The 22,482-nt window shown below is 49.4% G+C and overlaps 1 protein-coding gene and 1 pseudogene across 1 annotated transcript; both read left to right on the forward strand.

The window, feature by feature from the left end:
• Positions 1-22,482, forward strand: part of LOC134396387 (zinc finger protein 883-like) — a 49,404-nt pseudogene that overhangs the window by 15,834 nt on the left and 11,088 nt on the right.
• LOC134395801 (zinc finger protein 665-like) lies at positions 202-13,407 on the forward strand (the record flags this gene model as incomplete). The annotated part of the gene is made up of 6 exons (XM_063121960.1): positions 202-259; positions 4,194-4,480; positions 4,637-4,757; positions 7,122-7,204; positions 7,491-7,617; positions 11,474-13,407. Coding segments are annotated over exons 1-6 (2,610 nt in total), but the record flags the coding sequence as incomplete, so codon positions are not given.

The following is a 22,482-nucleotide window of genomic DNA, read 5'->3' on the forward strand; positions in this document are numbered from 1 at the left end:
ATCCAGGTAATCAGACTAATGTGTGCCCCTAAGATCAGCCCATTTCAAAGAAGTTTAACACCCTTCACAGGACCCCGGAGTTCTGCTGCGTTTCCCCATGAGACAATTCAAGCGCAGCCTGGTCTTACCCATGTGGTTCACTCAGAAGTAAGGAGTTCCACGGATTGAAGTGAGACATAGTTTTGGTTGAGGGTGTCCTGGATGGTGACGGCCTCCAATCACCTGCTGTGTCAGGTGCGCAGAATAAGGACCAGTACAGGTGAGCCCAGCCGCAGGGACCAGGTGGGATCAGCCACAGGGAAACCAGGGAACAGAATCATAGAATGGCAGAGTTGGAAGGGACCTACAGGGCCATGGAGTCCAACCCCCTGCTCAGTGCAGGAATCCACCCTAGATGGACGACACTCAACACCCACCCAAAGCAGTACATTCTCGGTTATTTAGCACCGTAGGCCTCAGACCAAGCAAGCATGGCAGACATTCCGTTATCCCAAACCCACTGAGACATGCAGATTTGACCAAGGGTTCATCTAGTTGTTGTTGATATTATTATATTTATTTGCATCCTGCCTTTTGCCCAATACGGGGCCTCAAGGCAGCCTTACAAAATTTAAAACGAATACATTGTAAACCTAGGAAAAGAAATGTACTAAAATTGAAATAATAATGCAATATTAAAACATTAAATGTTTAAAACACATGACGATTTAAAGGACTTAACACAGACGGAGGACCAGATTATTCTCCAAAGGCCTGCTGGAACAAAGAAGGTTTTGCCTGCTTCCGAAAGCTCATCCAGGAGGGAGCCAGCCAGCCCAGGTTCCTCGGGAAGAGAGGTCCAAAGCCCAGGAGCCCTAGTTCTGCATTCCCTCCTCCTACCATGGCCCCCCGCCTGTCAAAATGTCCTCCTCCTTGGGGGGAATTTCACGCAATTTGAGCAAAACCAGAGCAGAGTCTTCATGGCCAGCTTCCTCCTGGGATCCTCAGGGGAGGAAAAATCAGCCCCCAGGAAAACCCCCAACCCCCCCCCCCCAGGAAACCGGTTCCTCTCCAGATATTTTGGACTGCAACTCCCATAATTCCTGACCGTTGGCAAAGCTTTTTGGGGTTCAGGGGACTTGTAATCCAGAACATCTGGAGGGCACAACCCAGCCCTTCCTCCACCCTGACGTGACGCAGTCCCAGCCCTTCTCTGGGAATCCTCTGTGGTCGGCAGCTACTTGGGACATCTGGAAGAGGAGGGGTGGGATGGGGGGAGAACGCCGTTCCTTCGGACCTTCCGGGTCTTCTTGCCTCCCTCCGTGACTGGGGAGTGGGGCGGATCTCGCTCGTTCCGGGCATCCCTTTCTGTTCGGGACGTTGTTGGGGGAGTTCTGGAGTTAGCAGTGACACAATGTTGCCCTGGCTTTAGCCCCGCGATATTCTCCCCGAGTGTCGCCAGCACACGGCCCCGGTTCTTGGTGCGGTGTTTGGAGCAGAACGGGGGCGTCCCGGCCCTTCCCGTCCCCCCCCCCCCCGAGCTTCACGACCCCCAGCTGCTGCGAAACATCTGGCTGGATCCGGCCTGGGCGGAGAGATGCTGCTGGCGCCCGCGGGGCTTCCGAAGGGTTAAAAGGACGGATCTGGATTCCTAGAGAGGAAGGGAATTGGGGGTGGGAGGGGTGAACCCCCCCCATAGCAGCCTCCGCCCCTCCCCCTTAAATCCCTTCCTGTGCTGGCTCCTCCCCCCATGGAGGGCGGAGTCTCTTCTCTCCGGCACCCGCCAGGCCAGGTGAGTCTCCTCCAGCCTCACCTGGGCATTTAAGGTGGGGGGGGTCGTGGCGTCCCAGGGCTGCGGGGTGGGGGGCCGGGAAAGACACGGGGTCTGATGAGCCTCCTCCCCCGGGGAAAAAGCAGTGGAGGAGGCTGCCCAACTCAAACCGCATCCAGCCCATGGAGAGAGAAAAGGAAGGAATGGTTGGGGGGCTTGTTAGCCCATGAGGAAGGCTTGGGGGCTGGGGAGAGGGAGGGAAGGCCCCGTCCCCAAAGGGGGCTAGTGCAGCAGACCCCTGCCACTGCGTTCCCATGCTAGCGCCCCCCTCCAGGTTGTTTGGACTGCAGCTCCCATCATCCCCAGCCACCAGGGCTGTGGGAAAGCCCCAGGCTGGGGAAGGCTGCCCCACATCATATTCTATGCACAGGCATTTTCCGGGGGGGGGGGGAGGCTTCTTCCTCTGCTGCTCTCTGCAAAGCCAGGAGGCCCCTTTGGATCTGGGGGGGGGGGGGAGAAGGTGGGCTTTAAGCATCCAAAATGTTGGGAAAGATGCAGCTGAGGCTGTTTGGGGAGGCCGGCACCACTCCCTCTCTCAAGGAGGCATTTACAACCTCCTGGACCCAGCCGGCGATCCCCTCCTTATTTGATGTAATGAGCCATGAGGGGCAAGGGTCAAACACACAGGTGGTCGACCGGACTTGGCCAAGCACCTTGTCCACATCCTCGGGCCTCACTAACTGAAACTCATCCAATAAAACTGAACCGGACGGCGCCGGACGCCTACAAGGCCATCTATTCCAACCCCTTGCTCAATGTAGGAATCCATCCTAAAGCATCCCTGACACATGGTTCTCCAGCTGCCTCTTGAATGACTCCAGTATGGGAGACCCCTACAACCTCCCTAGGTAACTGATTCCATTGTCGTACTGCTCTAACAGTCAGGAAGTTTTTCCTGATGTCCAGCTGAAATCTGGCTTCCTGTAACTTGTGCCCATTATTCAGTGTCCTGCACTCTGGGGGGATTGAGAAGAGATCCCGGCCCTCCTCTGTGTGACAACCTTTCAAGTATTTGAAGAGTGCTATCATGTCTCCCCTCAATCTCCTCTTCTCCAGGCTAAACATGCCCAGGTCTTTCAGTCTCTTCATAGTGCTTTGCTTCCAGACCCCTGATCATCCCGGTTGCCCTCCTCTGAACACGCTCCAGCTTGTTTGCATTCTCCTTGAATTGTGGAGCCCAGAACTGGACGCAGTTCTCTAGATGAGGCCTAACCAAGACCGAATAAAGAGGAACTAGTACTTCACATGATTTGGAAGCTATACTTCTATTAATGCAGCCCAAAATAGCATTGGCCTTTCTTGCAGCCATAACGCACTGTTGGCTCATATTCAGCTTGCGATCTATAACAATTCCAAGATCCTTCTTGTTTGTAGTATTGCTGAGCAAAGTATCCCCCATCTTGTAACTGTGCATTTGGTTTCTATTTCCTAAATGTAGAACTTGGCATTCATCCCTATTAATTTCATTCTGTTGTTTTCAGCCCAGCATTCCAGCCTATCAAGATCACTTTGAAGTTTGTTTCTGTCTTCCAGGGTATTAGCTATCCCACCCAATTTTGTATCATCTGCAAATTTGATCAGCGTTCCCTGCACCTCCTCATTCTAATCATTAATAAAATCAAATAACGGTCACTGGTTCCACTGTCGTACTGCTCTAACAATCAGGAAGTTTTTCCTGATGTCCAGCCGGAATCTGGCTTACTTTAATTTGAGCCCGTTATTCCATGTCCTGCACTCTGGGGGGATTGAGAAGAGATCCTGGCCCTCCTCTGTGTGACAACCTTTTAAGTATTTGAAGAGTGCTATCATGTCTCCCCTCAGTCTTCTCTTATCCAGGCTAAATATGCCCAGTTCTTTCAGTCTCTCTTCATAGGGCTTTGTGTAAGGATTATTTCATAACTATTGATGTACATAGTGCTGTACATAGTAAAAGAATATAACAGCTGAGGACTAGAACCCGGATCCTCGGAGTCCTAACCCAGCATTCTAACCTCGTTGGCGCTCTGTGTATTTGAGACTTAACACGAAGTCGGCAGCAGAAGGGGTCAAGGAGATGGGACTTGCCTGAGACAGGAAAGGTGGTGCAGGAGGACTGGAGGCTCAAGGGAAGGCTTGAGGGAGGGAGTGTCTGTGGAGGGGGAGGGGTCATTCAGGGCAGACCTGTGAGCGGGAGGCTGCGTCTTCAGCCCCTCAACCAGGCTTTGGGCTTTGGGGCATGTGGCCCTCCGTGAAGGACCCTCCCTCTTTGGTCCCAGGTGTTCACCCGTCTTTCCTTCTGGGAGATGACGACCTGGTGGCTCGCTGGAGTCATCCCTGGAAAAGGCATCTCCCGAGCCTGGCAGTGTCATCCTTTAACTCTCAGAAATGTGTCTTGGCTTTGCAGGTCTTGGTGGCATCTCCACTTACGGCACGTTGGGCCTTGGGGCAGGAAGTGCCGGACAAAGAAGGGTTCCTCCGGCCCCGTCGGAGGCTTCCGGGGAGCTCAGATCCGAGATGGACGAGGAAGTCTCAGCTGGACCCAAAGCAGGAAGGGGGCCTGGTACCACCACAACTGGAAGCAGTGGGGAATTCTGGGAAGGAAAGGTGCAGGGAATCCTGGGAGAAGAGACGCCCTACCCAGAAGTACAGAGCCGGCATTTCCGGCAATTCCAATACCAGGAGGCCGAGCAGGTGAGAGACTTTTATCCTGGTAGTTTGAAAGGAAAAAGCACATGAGGGAGGATATACTAAATCGGACTCGTAATAGTCCAAGGCCTTTGCTCCAGTATTCTTCCTTCTCTAATCCTTCTCCCCATTGCATGTCCTGGATCCTCATTGCTGTTTTAGGAGCAGGGCCGGCTTGCAGAGTTGAGCGTTGATTTCTCTGGGGCAGAGAAGGCTCCATGCAGACCCAGTTCGGAGCGAAGAAGGATCGTTCAGGAGGCTGACAGAGGAGCCCCCGTGCAGGGTGAGGTTCAAGGAGGCCTATTTCGACTCAGTTTCCCTCTCTGGAATGTGCCCGAAATCTACGGCACCCTTTTAAGTTCCTCTAAATAGTTTTGGTTGTTGGTTGACGGAAACTTAAATTAAACTTTGCTTAGAGTTCAGAAAAGGTGTTTTTTTTCAACGTGTGAAGACATTCCACGTGGAAACCTGTATTGTGGTTTCTGGGTAAGAACCTAAATGGGGAGAGACGTGTGTTTTCACACAAGAGAAATTCAAACACCTGAGCGTAAACAGCGGAGGTTGTAATGCCGTTTTCCTTGCTTGGACGTGCATCGTTTCATCTGGACGTTCTGGGCTTCCTACCGTCCTTGTAATTAGGCGGTAATTAGACCACTCCTGAAGAAGCCTAACCTGGACCCGGAGGATGTTAACTACTACAGGCCGGTGGCTAATATCCCCTTCCTGGGCAAGGTGTTTGAGCGGGTGGTTGCAGGACAACTCCAGGCACTCTTGAATGAAATGGATTATCTAGATCCATTTCAATCGGGTTTCAGGCCTGGTTTTGCAATGGAAACTGCCTTGGTTGCCCTGTGGGATGACCTCTGTCGGGAGAGAGACAGGGGGAGTGCGACCCTGTTGGTTCTCCTGGACCTCTCAGCGGCCTTCGATACCATCAACCATGGTATCCTTCTGGATAGGTTGTCTGAGCTGGGAGTTGGAGGTACTGCGTTGCAGTGGTTCCGCTCCTACTCGGATGACCGATTCCAGAAGGTGGTGCTGGGGGATTATTGCTCTGTGCCGTGGCTCCTAAGCCACGGGGTTCCACAGGGCTCTATCTTATCCCCTATGCTGTTTAACATATACATGAAGCCGCTGGGGGAGGTTATCCGGAGATGTGGACTGAGGTGTCATCAATATGTGGATGATACCCAGCTCTACATTTCCTTTTCATCAAACCCAGGTGTGGCAGTGGCTGTTCTGAACCAGTGCCTGGGCACGGTAATGGACTGGATGAGGGCCAACAAACTGAGACTCAATCCAGACAAGACGGAGGTACTGTTAGCGGGTGGTTCATCTGTCCGGCGAGGTGATGTTTGCCCTGTCCTGGACGGGGTTGCACTCTCCCTAAAGGATCGGGTCCATAGTTTGGGGGTGCTCTTCGATCCAGAACTGTCACTTGAGGCACAGGTGAACTCAGTGGCAAAGAGCACCTTTTATCAGCTTAGGCTGATATACCAACTGCGCCCTTATCTGGACAGAGATAGCCTAGCTACAGTTATCCATGCTCTGATAACCTCTCGTTATACGTAGGGCTGCCTTTGAAAATGGTCTGGAAACTTCAACTGGTACAAAACAGGGCAGCACGGTTACTAACAGGGACTGGGTGATGAGACCACATTACGCCAGTCCTCTTCCAGCTTCATTGGCTGCCAGTCCAGGTCCGGGCCCAATTCAAAGTGCTGGTATTAACATTTAAAGCCCTAAACGGCGTGGGGCCAGGCTATCTGAAGGAACACCTCCTCCCATATGTACCTACCCGGACCTTAAGATCATCTACAGGGGCCCTTCTCCGTGAGCCCCTGCCAAAGGAAGTGAGGCAGGTGGCTACCAGGAGGAGGGCTTTCTCTGCTGTGGAACCCCAGCTGTGGAACGAGCTCCCTAAGGAGGTTCGCTTGGCACCGACATTATATGCTTTTAGACGCCAGGTGAAGACCTTTATATTCTACCAACATTTTAACAGTCTATAATCAAATTTTAACTTGGTGCTTTAAATTTGTAATTTTGCATTGCTGCTGTTTTTATCTGGTTGAGCTTTTATATTGTATTTTATATTATGGTTTTATACTGTTGTTTTATACTTTGAATATTTTTAATTTTTGTGAACCGCCCAGAGAGCTCCGGCTATTGGGCGGTTGTTTGTTTGTTGTTTATTCGTTCAGTCGCTTCTGACTCTTCGTGACAGCCCACGCCAGAGCTTTCTGTCGGCCGTTGCCACCCCCACCTCCCCCAAGGTCAAGTCTGTCACCTCCAGAATATCATTCGTCCATCTTGCCCTTGGTCTTCCTTTTGCCTTCCACTTTCCCTAGCATCAGCCTCTTCTCCAGGGTATCCTGTCTTCTCATTATGTGGCCAAAGTACTTCAGTTTTGCCTTTAATACCGTTCCCTCAAGTGAGCAGTCTGGCTTTATTTCCTGGAGTATGGACTGCTTTGATCTTCTTGCAGTCCAAGGCACTCTCAGAATTTTCCTCCAACACCACAGTTCAAAAGCATCTAACTTCCTTCGCTCAGCTTTCCTTATGGTCCAGCTCTTGCAGCCATAGGTTACTACGGGGAATACCATTGCTTTAACTATGCGGACCTTTGTTGTAAATTTGTCTCCCACAGGTGAAATCATGATGCCGGCAGTCGGTACCCCATCATCTCTTTCTGGTGGCGAAGGGGGAACGGAGACTGTGGGACCCCATGAGGTAGGGGGAGAAGGGCGAGGGGCGGCCTGGAAGCTCTGGGCTCTGCTCACCTCCCTGGGACTGAACACGTCGCTTTCCTCTTTGCTTCTGTCAAAGTGGCCGTGTTGAATGGCTTTGAGTGGCCCTCAGGAAGGTTTCATGAGGTTCCCCCCATCTTTTTGGGGGTGTTTAGAACGGAGCCTGTATAGCGGCTGAGAATCATCACCATTCCGCTCACCTGCTGTTCTGCATTTCGCTTGTGTGTAATCTTCATGCTCTCTCTGAGGAGGAAACGTTTCCCTTTCAGGGTCTGGTGAGCTTTGAGGAGCTGTCTGTGTCTTTCACGGAGGAGGAGTGGGCGCTGCTGGATCCGGACCAGAGAACTTTGCATCAGGAAGTCACGGAGGAGATCTGTGGGATCGTGGCCTCTCTGGGTAAGGCTCTGTCTTTCCCTAGTTGGTAATAATATATCCTTCACAAATGCAACAAACTGATTTTAGCACGTTCTGCCAATCTTCCAATCTAACAAGATGTCTCTATTTTCATTGACTCAGAGTGCAATCCTATGTCTGTTTAGAAAGAAAAGACTCCAGGCTGCAGGGCTTAATAAGTGCGCTGATGCTGGATCAGACCGAGGGTCATAGAATCATAGAACAGTTGAGTTGGAAGGGGCCTACGAGGCCATCCAGTCCAACCCCCGGCTCAATGCAGGAATCCACCCTAAAGCATCTCCGACGGATCGTTCTCCATCTGCCTCTTGAATGCCTCTAGTGTGGGAGAGCCCACAACCTCCCTACATAACTGGTTCCATTGTCGTACTGTTCTAACAATCAGAAAGTTTTTCCTGATGTCTAGCTGGAATCTGGCTTCCTGTAACTTGACCCCATTATTCCGAGTCCTGCAATCTGGGATGATAGAGAAGAGATCCTGGCCCTCCTTTGTGTGACAACCTTTCAAGTATTTGAAGAGTGCTATCATGTCTCCCCTCAATCTTCTCTTCTCCATGCTCAACAGGCCCAGTTGTTTCAGTCTCTCTTCATAGGGCTTTGTTTCCAGACCCCGATCATCCTGGTTGCCCTCCTCTGAACACGCTCCAGCTGGTCTGCTTCCTTCTTGAATTGTAGAGCCCAGAACTGGACGCGATACTCTAGATGAGGCCTAACCAGGGCTGAATAGAGAGGAACCAGTACTATTTGGAAGCTATACTTCTATTAGGAAAGGAAAGGAACCTCTCGTGCAATCATCCTGGTTGCCCTCCTCTGAACACGCTCCAGCTTGTCTGCGTCCTTCTTGAATTGTGGAGCCCAGAACTGGACGCAATACTCTAGATGAGGCCTAACCAGGGCCGAATAGAGAGGAAGCAGTACTATTTGGAAGCTATACTTCTATTAGGAAAGGAACCTCTCATGCAAGCACTGAGTCATTGGAGGGACGCCAGCTTTTGTTGACGTTTTCTTGGCAGGCCTTATAGCGGGGTGGTTTGTTATAGCCTTCCCCGGCCGTTAATGCAGGCCAAAATAGCATTTGCCTTTCTTGCAGCCACATCACACTGTTGGCTCATATTCAGCTTGTGATCTACAACAATTGCAAGATTCTACTCATTTGTAGTATTGCTGAGCCAAGTATCCACCATCTTGTAACTGCATTTAGTTTCTTTTTCCTAGATGTAAAACTTGGCATTTATCGCTATTAAATTTCATTCTGTTGTTTTCAGCCCAGCACTCCAGCCTATCAAAATCCCTTTTTGATAGCACCTCCTCGTCCAAATCATCAATAAAAATGTTGAAGAGCACTGGGCCGAGGACTGAGCCCTGCGGTACCCCACTCGTTGCCTCTCCTCAGTTTGAGAAGGTTCCATTGATAAGCGCGCTTTGAGTCCGATTCTGTAGCCAACTGGGAATCCACCTAATAGTTGTTCCATCTAGCCCACTTTTAGCTAGCTTGTTAATCAGAATATCATGGGGCACTGTGTCAAAAGCTTTGCTGGAGTCAAGGTATATTTCATCCACAGCATTCCCACAGTCTACAAGGGAGGTTACCCGATCAAAAAATGAGATCAAATTAGTCTGGCAGGATTTGTTCCCGACAAATCCATGTTGGCTTCTAGTAATCACTGCATTGTTTTCAAGGTGCTTACAGACTGACTTCTTTAGAATCTGTTACAAATTCTCCCAGGGATGGATGTCAGACTGACTGGTCTGTAGTTCCCAGGTTCCTCCTTTTTGCCCTTTTTGAAGATAGGGACATTAGCCCTCCTCCAGTCGTCTGGCACCTCACCCGTCTTCCATGATTTTGCAAAAGTAATAGACAAAGGTTCTGAGAGTTCTTCCGGTCACAGCCCTGCTTTTCAGAGAAGACTGAGCCAAAGTAGGAATTGAGCACTTCAGCCTTTTCTTTGTCATCAGTTATCTATTTGCCATCCCCATTAAGCAGTTGAACCACCATTTCTCTCCTCTGACTTTTACTATTCACATATCTGAAGAAAGCCTTTTTATTGCTTTTAGCATCCCTCGCTAATCTCAGTTCATTCTCAGCTTTAGCTTTCTTGTTCACTGTTGCATGGTGTCCCCAGTAATTCTTCCTCTGCAGACTGTCCGCCAGTCCCAGCCTCCAGTAGCTGAAAGCGGTTGCTTAACTCTAATGCCTTCTAGTTCTTCTGCTCCTAACTGTCACTCTTTTCCTAGGTGTTTCCTCTTCATTTGGCTTTCCTTCCCTCAGTATCCTCCTCTTCTGCTCCTGTTGGCTGCTGCTCTTCAATCTCTTGTGCTTCTTGTTGCTGTTGCAGTTCCACTGTTCTGTCTAAGAACTCCTCGACTTCTCTTATTCCTTGGAGGGTGGACACTCGCCGCTCAAGTCCTCTCACTTTTTCTTCCAAAAGTGCCACCAGCTTGCACTGGTTGCAGGTGTCCGCCATGTCGACCTCAGGCAGGAACACGAACATTGCACACCCTTTGCAGGTCACCACCTCTAAAGACACCTTTCCGTCCATATTGTCTATTTCTGTTTTGTTTTTCCCTTTCTGATTATCATGGAATTGCCTGTGCTTTGTCCTGACCTTTCTAGAGGTGCACAACTATATGAGTATGTCTTAAGAGAAGGAAACACTTTTGGGGGGGGTTTAGACCCCTCGTTTGCTGAACTCCCCCGTCAAACTCCTGTTAGCTCTTCCTGTTCGCTCGCTCTCTGGGAGCTGGCTTCCTTTTCTAGCTTCTAGTTTAGCTGGGCCAGCAGCTCTTCTCTGCTTCTGCTCTTCTTGGAGTCAGGAAGCCAAATGAGGTCACTGGGCAGCTGACAACAGTCAGCAATCACACCAATCAGGTCTGGCCACTCCTGCACTCTGTTCACACAGTGGCCAACCAGCCATCCGCCAGGGATGAAAAAGCAGGACATGGTGCACCCTCCCACCCATGTTCCCCAGCAACTGGTGCACACTGGTGATTGCCACAAATACTGGAGATAGCACACAACCATCAGGGCTAGTAGCCATAGATAGCCTTTGCCTCCAGGAATTTATCCAACCCTCTTATAAAGCCATCCTAATTGCTGGCCATCACTACATCTTGTGGTAGTGAGTTCCTTAATTTAACTATGCACTGTGTGAAGAAGTCCTTCCTTTTATTTGTCCTGAATCTCTCACCCATCAGCTTCCTGGGATGACCCCACTTGGTTCTAGCGTTTTGAGAGAGGAGAAAAATGTCTCCCTGTCCACATTCTCCACACCTCTATCAGGTCTCCCCTTAGCCTCCTTTATCCTAAGCTAAACAATCCCAGTTGTTGTAAGCTTTCCTCATAGGGGAGATGCTCCAGCCCCTTCATCATTTTAGTTGCCCTTTTCTGCACTTTTTCCAGCCCTATAATATGCTCTTTTAGGTGTGGTGACCAGAACTGTACACAGTATCCTAAGTGAGGTTGCAACATAGGTTTGTATGATACCAGGCTGTACGATACTGTCCGTTTTATTCTCAATTCCTCTTCTTATCATGCCTAACATGGAGTTTGCCTTCTTTACAGCGGCCGTAGACTGGGTGGGCCTTTTCATCAAGCTGTCCACCCCAACCCCAAGATCTCTTTCTTGTTCGGTCGCCACCAGCTTACATCGGACGGACCAGGAGAGAATAAGAACCAGAGCAATGCACAAGATGACCAGTAAACCCTCTGTATTTCACAGCCACAGTGAAACCACAGTACAGGAAAACGTAGCTAAACGAATGGAAATAAATCAGTATTCTGTGCATAGGACAATCTTTGATTCTCAATCAAGTTTTAAAAGCCATTGTAAGACTCACACAGATGACAACTCATTAAAACGCTTGGAGTGTGGAAAGAGCTTCACTAGAAGCACACACCTTAGTTGTCATCAGAGAAGTCACGTAGGGGGAAAACCATATGAATGTGCAGAGTGTGGAAATTGCTTCAGTGAGAAGATACAACTCACACGTCATCAAAGAATTCACAGAGGGGAGAAACCATATGAATGTGCAGAGTGTAGACAGCGCTTCAGTCAGAGGGCAAGCCTCACTTCTCATCAAAGTATTCACACAGGGGAGAAACCATATGAATGTACAGACTGTGGAAAGTGCTTCAGACAGAAAATACAACTCACTTCTCATCAAAGAATTCACACAGGGGAGAAACCATATGAATGTGCAGAATGTGGAAAGCGCTTCAGTCACAGGGCGAACCTCACTTCTCATCAAAATATTCACACGGGGGAGAAACCGTATGAATGTGCAGACTGTGGAAAGTGCTTCAAACGGAGCACACACCTCACTTCTCATCAAATAATTCACACAGGGGAGAAACCATATGAATGTGCAGACTGTGGAAAGCGCTTCAGTCGGAGCACACACCTCACTTCTCATCAAAGAATTCACACAGGGGAGAAACCATATGAATGTTCAGACTGTGGAAAGTGCTTCAGATGGAGCACATACCTCACTTCTCATCAAAGAATTCACACAGGGGAGAAACCATTTGAATGTGCAGAGTGTGGACAGTGCTTCAGTTACAGCGCAAGCCTCACTTCTCATCAAAGTATTCACACAGGGGAGAAACCATATAGCTGTGGAGAGTGTGGAAAGCGCTTCAGTTATAAGTCTCACGTCACTTCTCATCAAAGAATTCACACGGGGGAGAAACCGTATGAATGTGCAGACTGTGGAAAGTGCTTCAGATGCAGTACACACCTCACTCGTCATCAAAGAATTCACACAGGGGAGAAAACAAATGAATGTGCAGACTGTGGAAAGTGCTTCAAACGGAGCACACACCTCACTTCTCATCAAAGAATTCACACAGGGGAGAAACCATATGAATGTGCAGACTGTGGAAAGCGCTTCAGTCGGAGCACACACCTCACTTCTCATCAAAGAATTCACACAGGGGAGAAACCATATGAATGTGCAGAGTGTGGAGAACGCTTCAGTCACAGGATAAGCCTCACTTCTCATCAAAGTATTCACACAGGGAAGAAACCATATGAATGTGCAGACTGTGGAAAGTGCTTCAGTTGGAGGACAAACCTCACTTCTCATCAAAGAAGTCACACAGGGGAGAAGCCATATGACTGTGCAGAGTGTGGAAAGCGCTTCAGTTGGAGCAAAAGCCTCACTTCTCATCAAAGAATTCACACAGGGGAGAAACCATATGAATGTGCAGACTATGGAAAGCGATTCCGTCAGAAGGTACAACTCACTTCTCATCAAAGAATTCACACAGGGGAGAAACCATATGAATGTGCAGACTGCGGAAAGAGCTTCAGTCGGAGCACACTCCTCACTTCTCATCAAAGTATTCACACGGGGGTGAAACCATATGAATGTGCAGACTTTGGAAAGCGCTTCAGTCGGAGCACACACCTCACTTCTCATCAAAGAATTCACACAGGGGAGAAACCATATGAATGTGCAGAGTGTGGACAGCGCTTCAGTCGGAGCACACTCCTCACTTCTCATCAAAGAATTCACACAGGGGAGAAACCATATGAATGTGCAGACTTTGGAAAGCGCTTCAGTCGGAGCACACACCTCACTTCTCATCAAAGAATTCACACAGGGGAGAAACCATATGAATGTGCAGAGTGTGGACAGCGCTTCAGTCACAGGATAAGCCTCACTTCTCATCAAAGTATTCACACAGGGGAGAAACCATATGAATGTGCAGAGTGTGGAAAGCACTTCAGTCAGAGCACACAACTCACTTCTCATCAAAGAATTCACACGGGAGAAACCATTTGAATGTGCAGACTGTGGAAAGCGCTTCAGTCAGAAGTTACACCTCACTTCTCATCAAAGAATTCATAGAGGGGAGACAATATGAATGTGCAGAGTGTGGAAAGAGCTTCAATCGGAGCACACACCTCACTTCTCATCAAAGAATTCACACAGGGGAGAAACCATTTGAATGTGCAGACTGTGGAAAGCGCTTCAGTCAGAAGTTACACCTCACTTCTCATCAAAGAATTCACACGGGAGAAACCATATGAATGTGCAGAGTGTGGACAGCGCTTCAGTCACAGGATAAGCCTCACTTCTCATCAAAGTATTCACACAGGGGAGAAACCATATGAATGTGCAGACTGTGGAAAGTGCTTCAGTTGGAGGACAAACCTCACTTCTCATCAAAGTATTCACATAGGGGAGAAACCATATGAATGTGCAGAGTGTGGAAAGCGCTTCAGTCAGAGCACACAACTCACTTCTCATCAAAGAATTCACACGGGAGAAACCATTTGAATGTGCAGACTGTGGAAAGCGCTTCAGTCAGAAGTTACACCTCACTTCTCATCAAAGAATTCATAGAGGGGAGAAAATATGAATGTGCGGAGTGTGGAAAGAGCTTCAGTCGGAGCACACACCTCACTTCTCATCAAAGAATTCACACAGGGGAGAAACCATTTGAATGTGCAGACTGTGGAAAGCGCTTCAGTCAGAAGTTACACCTCACTTCTCATCAAAGAATTCACACAGGGGAGAAACCATATGAATGTGCAGAGTGTGGACAGCGCTTCAGTTACAGCGCAAGCCTCACTTATCATCAAAGTATTCACATGGAGGAGAAACCATATGAATGTGCAGACTGCGGAAAGCGCTTCAGTCAGAAGATAAACCTCACTTATCATCAAAGAATTCACACAAGGGAGAAACCATATGAATGTGCAGACTGTGGAAAGTGCTTCAGTTGGAGCACACACCTCACTTCTCATCAAAGAATTCACACAGGGGAGAAACCATATGAATGTGCAGAGTGTGGACAGCGCTTCAGTCACAGGATAAGCCTCACTTCTCATCAAAGTATTCACACGGGGGAGAAACCATATGGATGTGCACTGTGTGGAAAGTGCTTCAATCAGAGTTCAGGCCTCACTTCTCATCAAAGAATTCACACAGGGGAGAAACCATATGAATGTGCAGACTGTGGAAAGCGCTTCAGTCAGAGTTCAAGCCTCACTTCTCATCAAAGAATTCACACAGGGGAGAAACCATATGAATGTGCAGACTGCGGAAAGCGCTTCAAACGGAGCACACACCTCATCAAGGAATTCTCACATGGGAGAAACCATGTGAGTGTGCAGAGTGTGGAAAGTGCTTCAGTCAGAAGATACACCTCACTTCTCATCAAAGAATTCTCACAGGGGAGAAACCGTATGAATGTGCACTGTGGAAAGCGCTTCAGTCATAAATTACACCTCACTTCGCATTTAAGAAAGCCATAAAGACTGATCTGTTCCAGCAGGGCTACCCAGTTGAATTTTCAGATGCCTTTTTATGATGTGCTGCTTTTAATGATGTATTGGTTTGAAATGTTTTGATCAATTATATGTATTTTATGGTGTTTGCATTTGTGTTGTGCCCCGCCTCGATCCAGAGGGAGAGGCGGGTTACTACTTCTACTACTACTAGTAGTAGTACTTTTCGCACAGGAGAGAAATGAAACAAATGTGCAGACTGTGGAAAGTGCTTCAGTCAGAAGATACAACTCACTCGTCATCAAAGAATTAACACGGGAGAAACCAGATGAATGTGCAGAGTGTGGAAAGAGCTTCAGTCGGAGCACAAGCCTTACTTCTCATCATAGTATTAACACAGGAAAAACCATGATGATACTCAGCTCTACTTCTTGTCGTCGGAGTCAGCTGGGGCTGTGAAGGTGCTGGACCAGTGCCTGGGGGCTGTAATGGGCTGGATGAGGGCCCATAAACTGAAGCTGAATCCTGATAAGACGGAAGCTCTGTGGGTTGGTGGTTCCCGTGTCCGGGAATTGGGTAAGCAGCCTGTTCTGGATGTGGTCGCGCTCCCTTTGAAGGAGCAGGTATGTAGCTTGGGAGTACTCCTAGACCCATCCTCGTCACCCAGGCTGTGGAATGCCCTCCCCTTGGAGGCCCGATTGGTGCCAACGCTGTTTTCATTTCGACGCCAAGTAAAAACATGGCTTTTTAACAAAGCCTTGGATGGTTAAATGCACTGGCACATTGTTTTAACTGCATCTATTGCTTTTCAATTATATATTGTTTCAACTTGGATCATGGTTTAATTTGTTTTTAACTGTGTATATTTATTGTTTTATACTGTATGTTTTTGTCTGTATGCCGCCCTGAGATCTTAGTGATATAGGGCGAAATATAAATATGTTAAATTAGAGTGTGGAAAGAGCTTCAGTTTGACATTTAAAGAAAACCTCAGGGGAGGAGCCATATAAATGCTTCAAGTGTGGAATAACCTTCAGTGTGAACACAAGCCTCCATTGAATTCCACGGGGAAAGCAGTGCTTGGAGTATAGAATTGTCTATGCTACTGCCAGCCTGATTTCTCATGAAAGAATTTATATGGGATAAACCATAGACTTGCCCCTCATGTTGAAGGAGATTCAGTCAGAAGTTCTGTCTCACTTCTCACCAAATAACTGACACAGGGGAGAACCCTTAGAAGAGTTGGGAGAATGAGATGACGCCATAATCACATTCATTTTCACCTCAGGGAACGTACTTGGCGGAATGACTTTGACAAACTGACTTCACCTATAGAAGCCTCCCCAGTCCTTCAGATTGAAATCCCACTCACGCCCCCCCCCTGTGCAATATCCATCAAGTTGGTGTAACCAAGGCAGGGTCTCCTTGGTGCGGTCTCCGACACTGTTGAACTGCCTCCCATGATAACTTCACTTAGCTCCCTTCATTAGGTGTTTTTAAAAGGTTTTGAAAAAACTGATTGTTCTCATCTTTATTTTTAACTGATTTAGTCGAAGTTGGCCCATTGGTTGAACATCTGACATTTAACACACACAATCTCAAAAGAGCCCTGTGAGCACCGGTGTAATAAAAACAACCAGGGATAAAGGTTTCCAGGTAACCAGACTAGAGTGTGCCCCTAAGATTAGCCCATTTCAAAGAAGTTTAACACCCTTCTCAGGACCCCGGAGTTCTGCTGCATTTCACCATGAGACAATTCAAACGCAGCCTGGTCTTATGTGGTTCACTCAGAAGTAAGGAGTTCCACGGATTGAAGTGAGACGTAGTTTTGGTTGAGGGTGTCCCGGATGGTAACAGCCTCCAATCACCTGCTGTGTCAGGTGCGCAGAATAAGGACCAGTACAGGTGAGCCCAGCCACAGGGACCAGGTGGGATCAGCCACAGGGAAACCAGGGAACAGAATCATAGAATAGCAGAGTTGGAAGGGACCTACAGGGCCATGGAGTCCAACCCCCTGCTCAATGCAGGAATCCACCCTAGATGGACGACACTCAACACCTATCCAAAGCAGTACATTCTCGGTTATTTAGCACTGTAGGCCTCAGACCACGCAAGCATGGCAGACATTCCATTTCCCCAAACCCACTGAGACATGCAGATTTGACCAAGGGTCCATCTAGTTATTGTTGATATTATTATATTTATTTGCATCCCGCCGTTTCCCCAATACCGGGCCTCAAGGCAGCCTTACAAAATTTAAAACATATACATTGTAAACCTATGTACTAAAAGAAATGTACTAAAATTGAAATAATAATGCAATATTAAAACATTAAATGTTTAAAACACATGACGATTTAAAGGCCTTAACACAGACGGAGGACCAGATTATTCTCCAAAGGCCTGCTGGAACAAAGAAGGTTTTGCCTGCTTCCGAAAGCTCATCCAGGAGGGAGCCAGCCAGCCCAGGTTCCTCGGGAAGAGAGGTCCAAAGCCCAGGAGCCCTAGTTCTGCATTCCCTCCTCCTACCATGGCCCCCCGCCTGTCAAAATGTCCTCTTCCTTGGGGGGATTTAACGCAGTTTGAGCAAAACCAGAGCAGAGTCTTCATGGCCAGCTTCCTCCTGGGATCCTCAGGGGAGGAAAAATCAGCCCCCAGGAGAACCCCCAAACCCCCATCTGTTGCAGGAGCCAGGAAACCGGTTTCTCCCCAGATATTTTGGACTTCAACTCCCATAATTCCTGACCGTTGGCAAAGGTGTCTGGGGTTCAGGGGACTTGGAGTCCAGACCATCTGGAGGGCACAACCCAGCCCTTCCTCCATCCTGATGTGACGCAGTCCCGGCCCTTCTCTGGGAATCCTCTGAGGTCGGCAGCTACTTGGGGCATCTGGAAGAGGAGGGGTGGGATGGGGGGAGAACGCCGTTCCTTCGGACCTTCCGGGTCTTCTTGCCTCCCTCCGTGACTGGGGAGTGGGGCGGATCTCGCTCGTTCCGGGCATCCCTTTCTGTTCCGGAGGTAGTTTGGGAAGTTCTGGGGTCAGCAGTGACACAATGTCGCCCTGGTTTTAGCCCCGCGATAGTGTTCCCGCCTGTCGCCAGCACACGGCCCCGGCTCTTGGCCCGTCCCGTCCCCCGCCCCGGGGCTTCGCGACCCCCAGCTGCTGCGAAACATCTGGCTGCATCCGGCCTTGGCGGAGAGATGCTCCTGGCGCCCGCGGGGCTTCGGAAGGGTTAAAAGGACGGATCTGGATTCCTAGAGAGGAAGGGAATTGGGGGTGGGAGGGGTGACCACCCCCCATAGCAGCAGCCTCCGCTCCTCCCCCTTACATCCCTTCCTGTGCTGGCTCCTCCCCCATGGAGGGCGGAGTCTCTTCTCTCCGGCACCCGCCAGGCCAGGTGAGTCTCCTCCAGCCTCACCTGGGCATTTGAGGGGGGGTCGCGGAGTCCCAGGGCTGCGGGGTGGGGGGCCGGGAAAGACACGGGGGCTGATGACCCCCCCCAGGGAAGAAGCAGTGGGGGGAGGCTGCCCAACTCAAACCGCATCCAGCCCATGGAGAGAGAAAAGGAAGGAAGGGGGGGCGTTAGAAGAAGGGGGAGGGGAAGGTGGGGAGGGGGCGTTAAAGAGGAACGGTTGGGGGGCTTGTTAGCCCATTAGGGAGGCTTCGGGGCTGGGGAGAGGGAGGGCAGGCCCCGTCCCCAGAAGGGGGCTAGTGCAGCGGACCCCTACCACTGCGTTCCCATGCTAGCGCCCCCCTCCAGGTTGTTTGGACTGCAGCTCCCATCATCCCCGTCCAGCAGGTCGGTGAGAAGGCCCCAGGCTGGAGAAGGCCACATCATAGTCTATGCACAGGCATTTTCCGGAGAGGGGGCTTCTTCCTCTGCTGCTCTCTGCAAAGCCAGGAGGCCCCTTTGGATCTGGAGGGGGGGGAGGGGGGCTTTAAGCATCCGAAATGTTGGGAAAGATGCAGCGGAGGCTGTTTGGGGATGAGGGTTGGGGGGGCAGATTCTTTCCCGAGAACCTGAAGCATTGAGAAAGCTGTGGAAAGGAAAGACAGAGTTGGCCTCGTGAAAAGTAGGTGGGGAAGAAGGAACTGGGGGGTGGGGTGGGGACCCCAACAAAGCACAGCCAACGGATTCGAGGGGTTTCTTTGGCACACAAGGTTTGGGGGTTGCTTGGAAGCCACAGATGGCCAAGGTGGGACCAGGGCACGGCCCCAGGTGAGGCTTGGATCTGCTCTGGGGCCCTTCCAGCACCGCAGCTCTTTCTTGTGAGCGGAATTGAGGGTCTTTCGCCTTTACAGGGACGCTGCAGGGTCTGTGCAGCTCAGGGCGGGGAGGGGATACTGCAATCCACCATTACAAAGCAGTTATTGTGGGCGTTCATAAAATCCAAAATGCCTCATCAATCCTGCTGAAATTTACACGTACCAGAAAGAAATGTCGGTTTTACAGACCTTGAACATTTCCAGAACATTGGTGAAGGATTGAGGGAAGGAGGGCGGTTTAAAGCACAAAAGGAAACAACCCCTCTCTGAATCTAAATCTCCTTGCTAACAAAGGCTGGCCAGGACATGTGCTCATGAGCTCTGAAGTCAGGAAATCCTCGGCCGTTCATCCAGCGGTGGGGTCTTCTTCCTTCCGCCTTCTAGCTGGTGGGATGGCTTTTCTTTTTTCCAAAATCCCCTTCAATTGATTTTTAATGCATATTTCTTTGCTCCGTTAGAGGGAATACAGAGGCCTTTCCCCACTTTATCAACGTGCTCCTAGTGCCGTTCCGCCCCTCTCTCCTGCCTCTGCTAGATGACGCCCGCACAGTTAACAAGTACAAAACAGGAGACCTTTAAAATGATCATGTAATTATATATATAAACTCAGGAATAATGGGCCCAAGTGACAGGAAGCCAGATTCCGGCTGGACATCAGGGACAGTTCTACACCAAGCAGGATATGACAATTTGAAAACATTTGCAGTACTGTATATGGGGTGTGTCCTGGGCCCTGTGGTGGAACCCAAAACCTCAGGTTCCTGTGTTCGCTGAGTGGTGGTCACAAACTCTCAAGACACAATTTCTCTCTCCTTAGAAAGTTTATTCCGAGCAGCGCTGCAAGGTGGCAGTCTGAGGAAACTGCACAATAATTTCAGGAAAGGTTAACATATTTATAGGGTCAGTTCTCCTTAGATACCATCGCAGAACTTTCCCACCAATCATAATACACCAATCATAATACGTAATACAGCTCTGCAACACAGCAACCTATGAGAAGCCAAGCATTTAGGCATGTACAGAGTTTGAGTGCTTCTCTGACTAGAAGATACTGCATCGTCACAGTTACAGGGGAGAAAAACATCTGTCTGTTATTTTCTTAGTTATCTTGCTTTGCAGACATCTTCTACCCTCTGACTGCCGGCATGGACAACGCCTATTCTGTCATATAGTTTCAGCATCAACTTAACTCTAAAAGCAAAAGCAATTGCAGCATTAAAAATATGTTTTTAAAGAACAGGAAGCCATGAACTTTATGAACTATAGCTAAGGATGATAGGCCATTTTCCTATACCTATGAGCATAGTAAAAGAACCAGCTAAAATTTCACGACAGCCCCAACTGTTGTCACTATTGTTATGAATTGTTTTAAAGCAGTAGTGTAGATCCTGCCCAGGAAAAGCTTCCTGAGTGTTAGAGCAGTACGACAATGGAACCAGTGACCTAGGGAGGTTGTGGGCTCTCCCATACTAGAGGCCTTCAAGAGGCAGCTGGACAACCATCTGACAGGGATGATTTAGGGTGGATTCCTGCACTGAGCAGGGGAATGGACTCAATGGCCTTAAGGGGCCCCTTTCAACTCTACTATTCTATCATAGAATCATAGAATAGCAGAGTTGGAAGGGGCCTACAAGGCCATCGAGTCCAACCCCCTGCTCAATGCAGGAATCCACCCTAAAGCATCCCTGACAGATGGTTGTCCAGCTGCCACTTGAATGACTCCAGTGTGGGAGAGCCCACAACCTCCCTAGGTCACTGATTCCATTGTCGTACTGCTCTAACAGTCAGGAAGTGTTTCCTGATGTCCAGCTGAAATCTGGTTTCCTGTAACTCGTGCCCATTATTCCGTGTCCTGGAGAAGAGACGCCCTACCCAGATGTACAGAGCCGGCATTTCCAGCAATTCCAATACCAGGAGGTCGAGCAGGTGAGAGGCTTTTATCCTGGTAGTTTGAAAGGAAAAAGCACGTGAGGGAGGATATACTAAAACGGATTCATAATAGTCCAAGGCCTTTGCCTCCAGTATTCTTCCTTCTCTAATCCTTCTCCCCATTGCATGTCTTGGATCCTCATTGCTGTTTCAGGAGCAGGGCCGGCTTGCAAAATTGAGCGTTGATTTCTCTGGGACAGAGAAGGCTCCATGCAGACGCAGTTCGGAGCGAAGAAGGATCGTTGAGGAGGCTGGCGGAGGAGCCCCCGTGCAGGGTGAGGATCAAGGAGGCCTATTTCGACTCGGTTTCCCTCTCCGGAATGTGCCCAAAATCTATGGCACCCTTTTAAGTTCCTCTAGATGTTTTTGGTTGTTGGGGGAGGGACACTTAAATTAAACCTTCCTTAGAGTTCAGAAAAGGTGTTTCTTTTCAGTGTGTGAAGACATGCTACATGGAAACCTGTATAGTCGTTTCTGGGTAAGAACCTAAATGGGGAGAGATGTGAGTTTTCACACAAGAGAAATTCAAACACCTGAGCGTAAACAGCGGAGGTTGTAATGCCATTTTCCCTGTCAGGACGTGCATCGTTTCATCTGGACGCCCTGGGCTTCCTACCGTCCTTGTAATTAGTCGGTAATTAGACCACTCCTGAAAAAGCCTAACCTGGACCCGGAGGATGTTAACAGCTACAGGCCGGTGGCTAATATCCCCTTCCTGGGCAAGGTGCTTGAGCGGGTGGTTGCAGGACAACTCCAGGCACTCTTGAATGAAACGGATTATCTCGATCCATTTCAATAGAGTTTCTGGCCTGGTTTTGCAATGGAAACTGCCTTGGTTGCCCTGTGGGATGACCTCTGTCGGGAGAGAGACAGGGGGAGTGCGACCCTGTTGGTTCTCCTGGACCTCTCAGCGGCTTTCGATACCATCGACCATGGTATCCTTCTGGATAGGTTGTCTGAGCTGGGAGTTGGAGGTACTGCGTTGCAGTGGTTCCGCTCCTACTTGTATGGCCGATTCCAGAAGGTGGTGCTGGGGGATTATTGCTCTGTGCCGTGGCTCCTAATCCATGGGGGTTCCACAGGGCTCTATCTTATCCCCTATGCTGTTTAACATATACATGAAGCTGCTGGGGGAGGTTATCCAGAGATGTGGACTGATATGTCATCAATATGTGGATGATACCCAGCTCTACCTATCCTTTTCATCAAACCCAGGTGAGGCAGTGGCTGTTCTGAACCAGTGCCTGGGCTTGGTAATGGACTGGATGAGGGCCAACAAACTGAGACTCAATCCAGACAAGACGGAGGTACTGTTAGCGGGTGGTTCATCTGTCCGGCAAGGTGATGTTTGCCCTGTCCTGGACGGGGTTGCACTCTCCCTAAAGGATCGGGTCCGTAGTTTGGGGGTGCTCTTGGA

Source organism: Elgaria multicarinata, chromosome 3 (assembly GCF_023053635.1).
Source record: "Elgaria multicarinata webbii isolate HBS135686 ecotype San Diego chromosome 3, rElgMul1.1.pri, whole genome shotgun sequence".
In the NCBI taxonomy this organism is placed as follows: domain Eukaryota; kingdom Metazoa; phylum Chordata; class Lepidosauria; order Squamata; family Anguidae; genus Elgaria; species Elgaria multicarinata.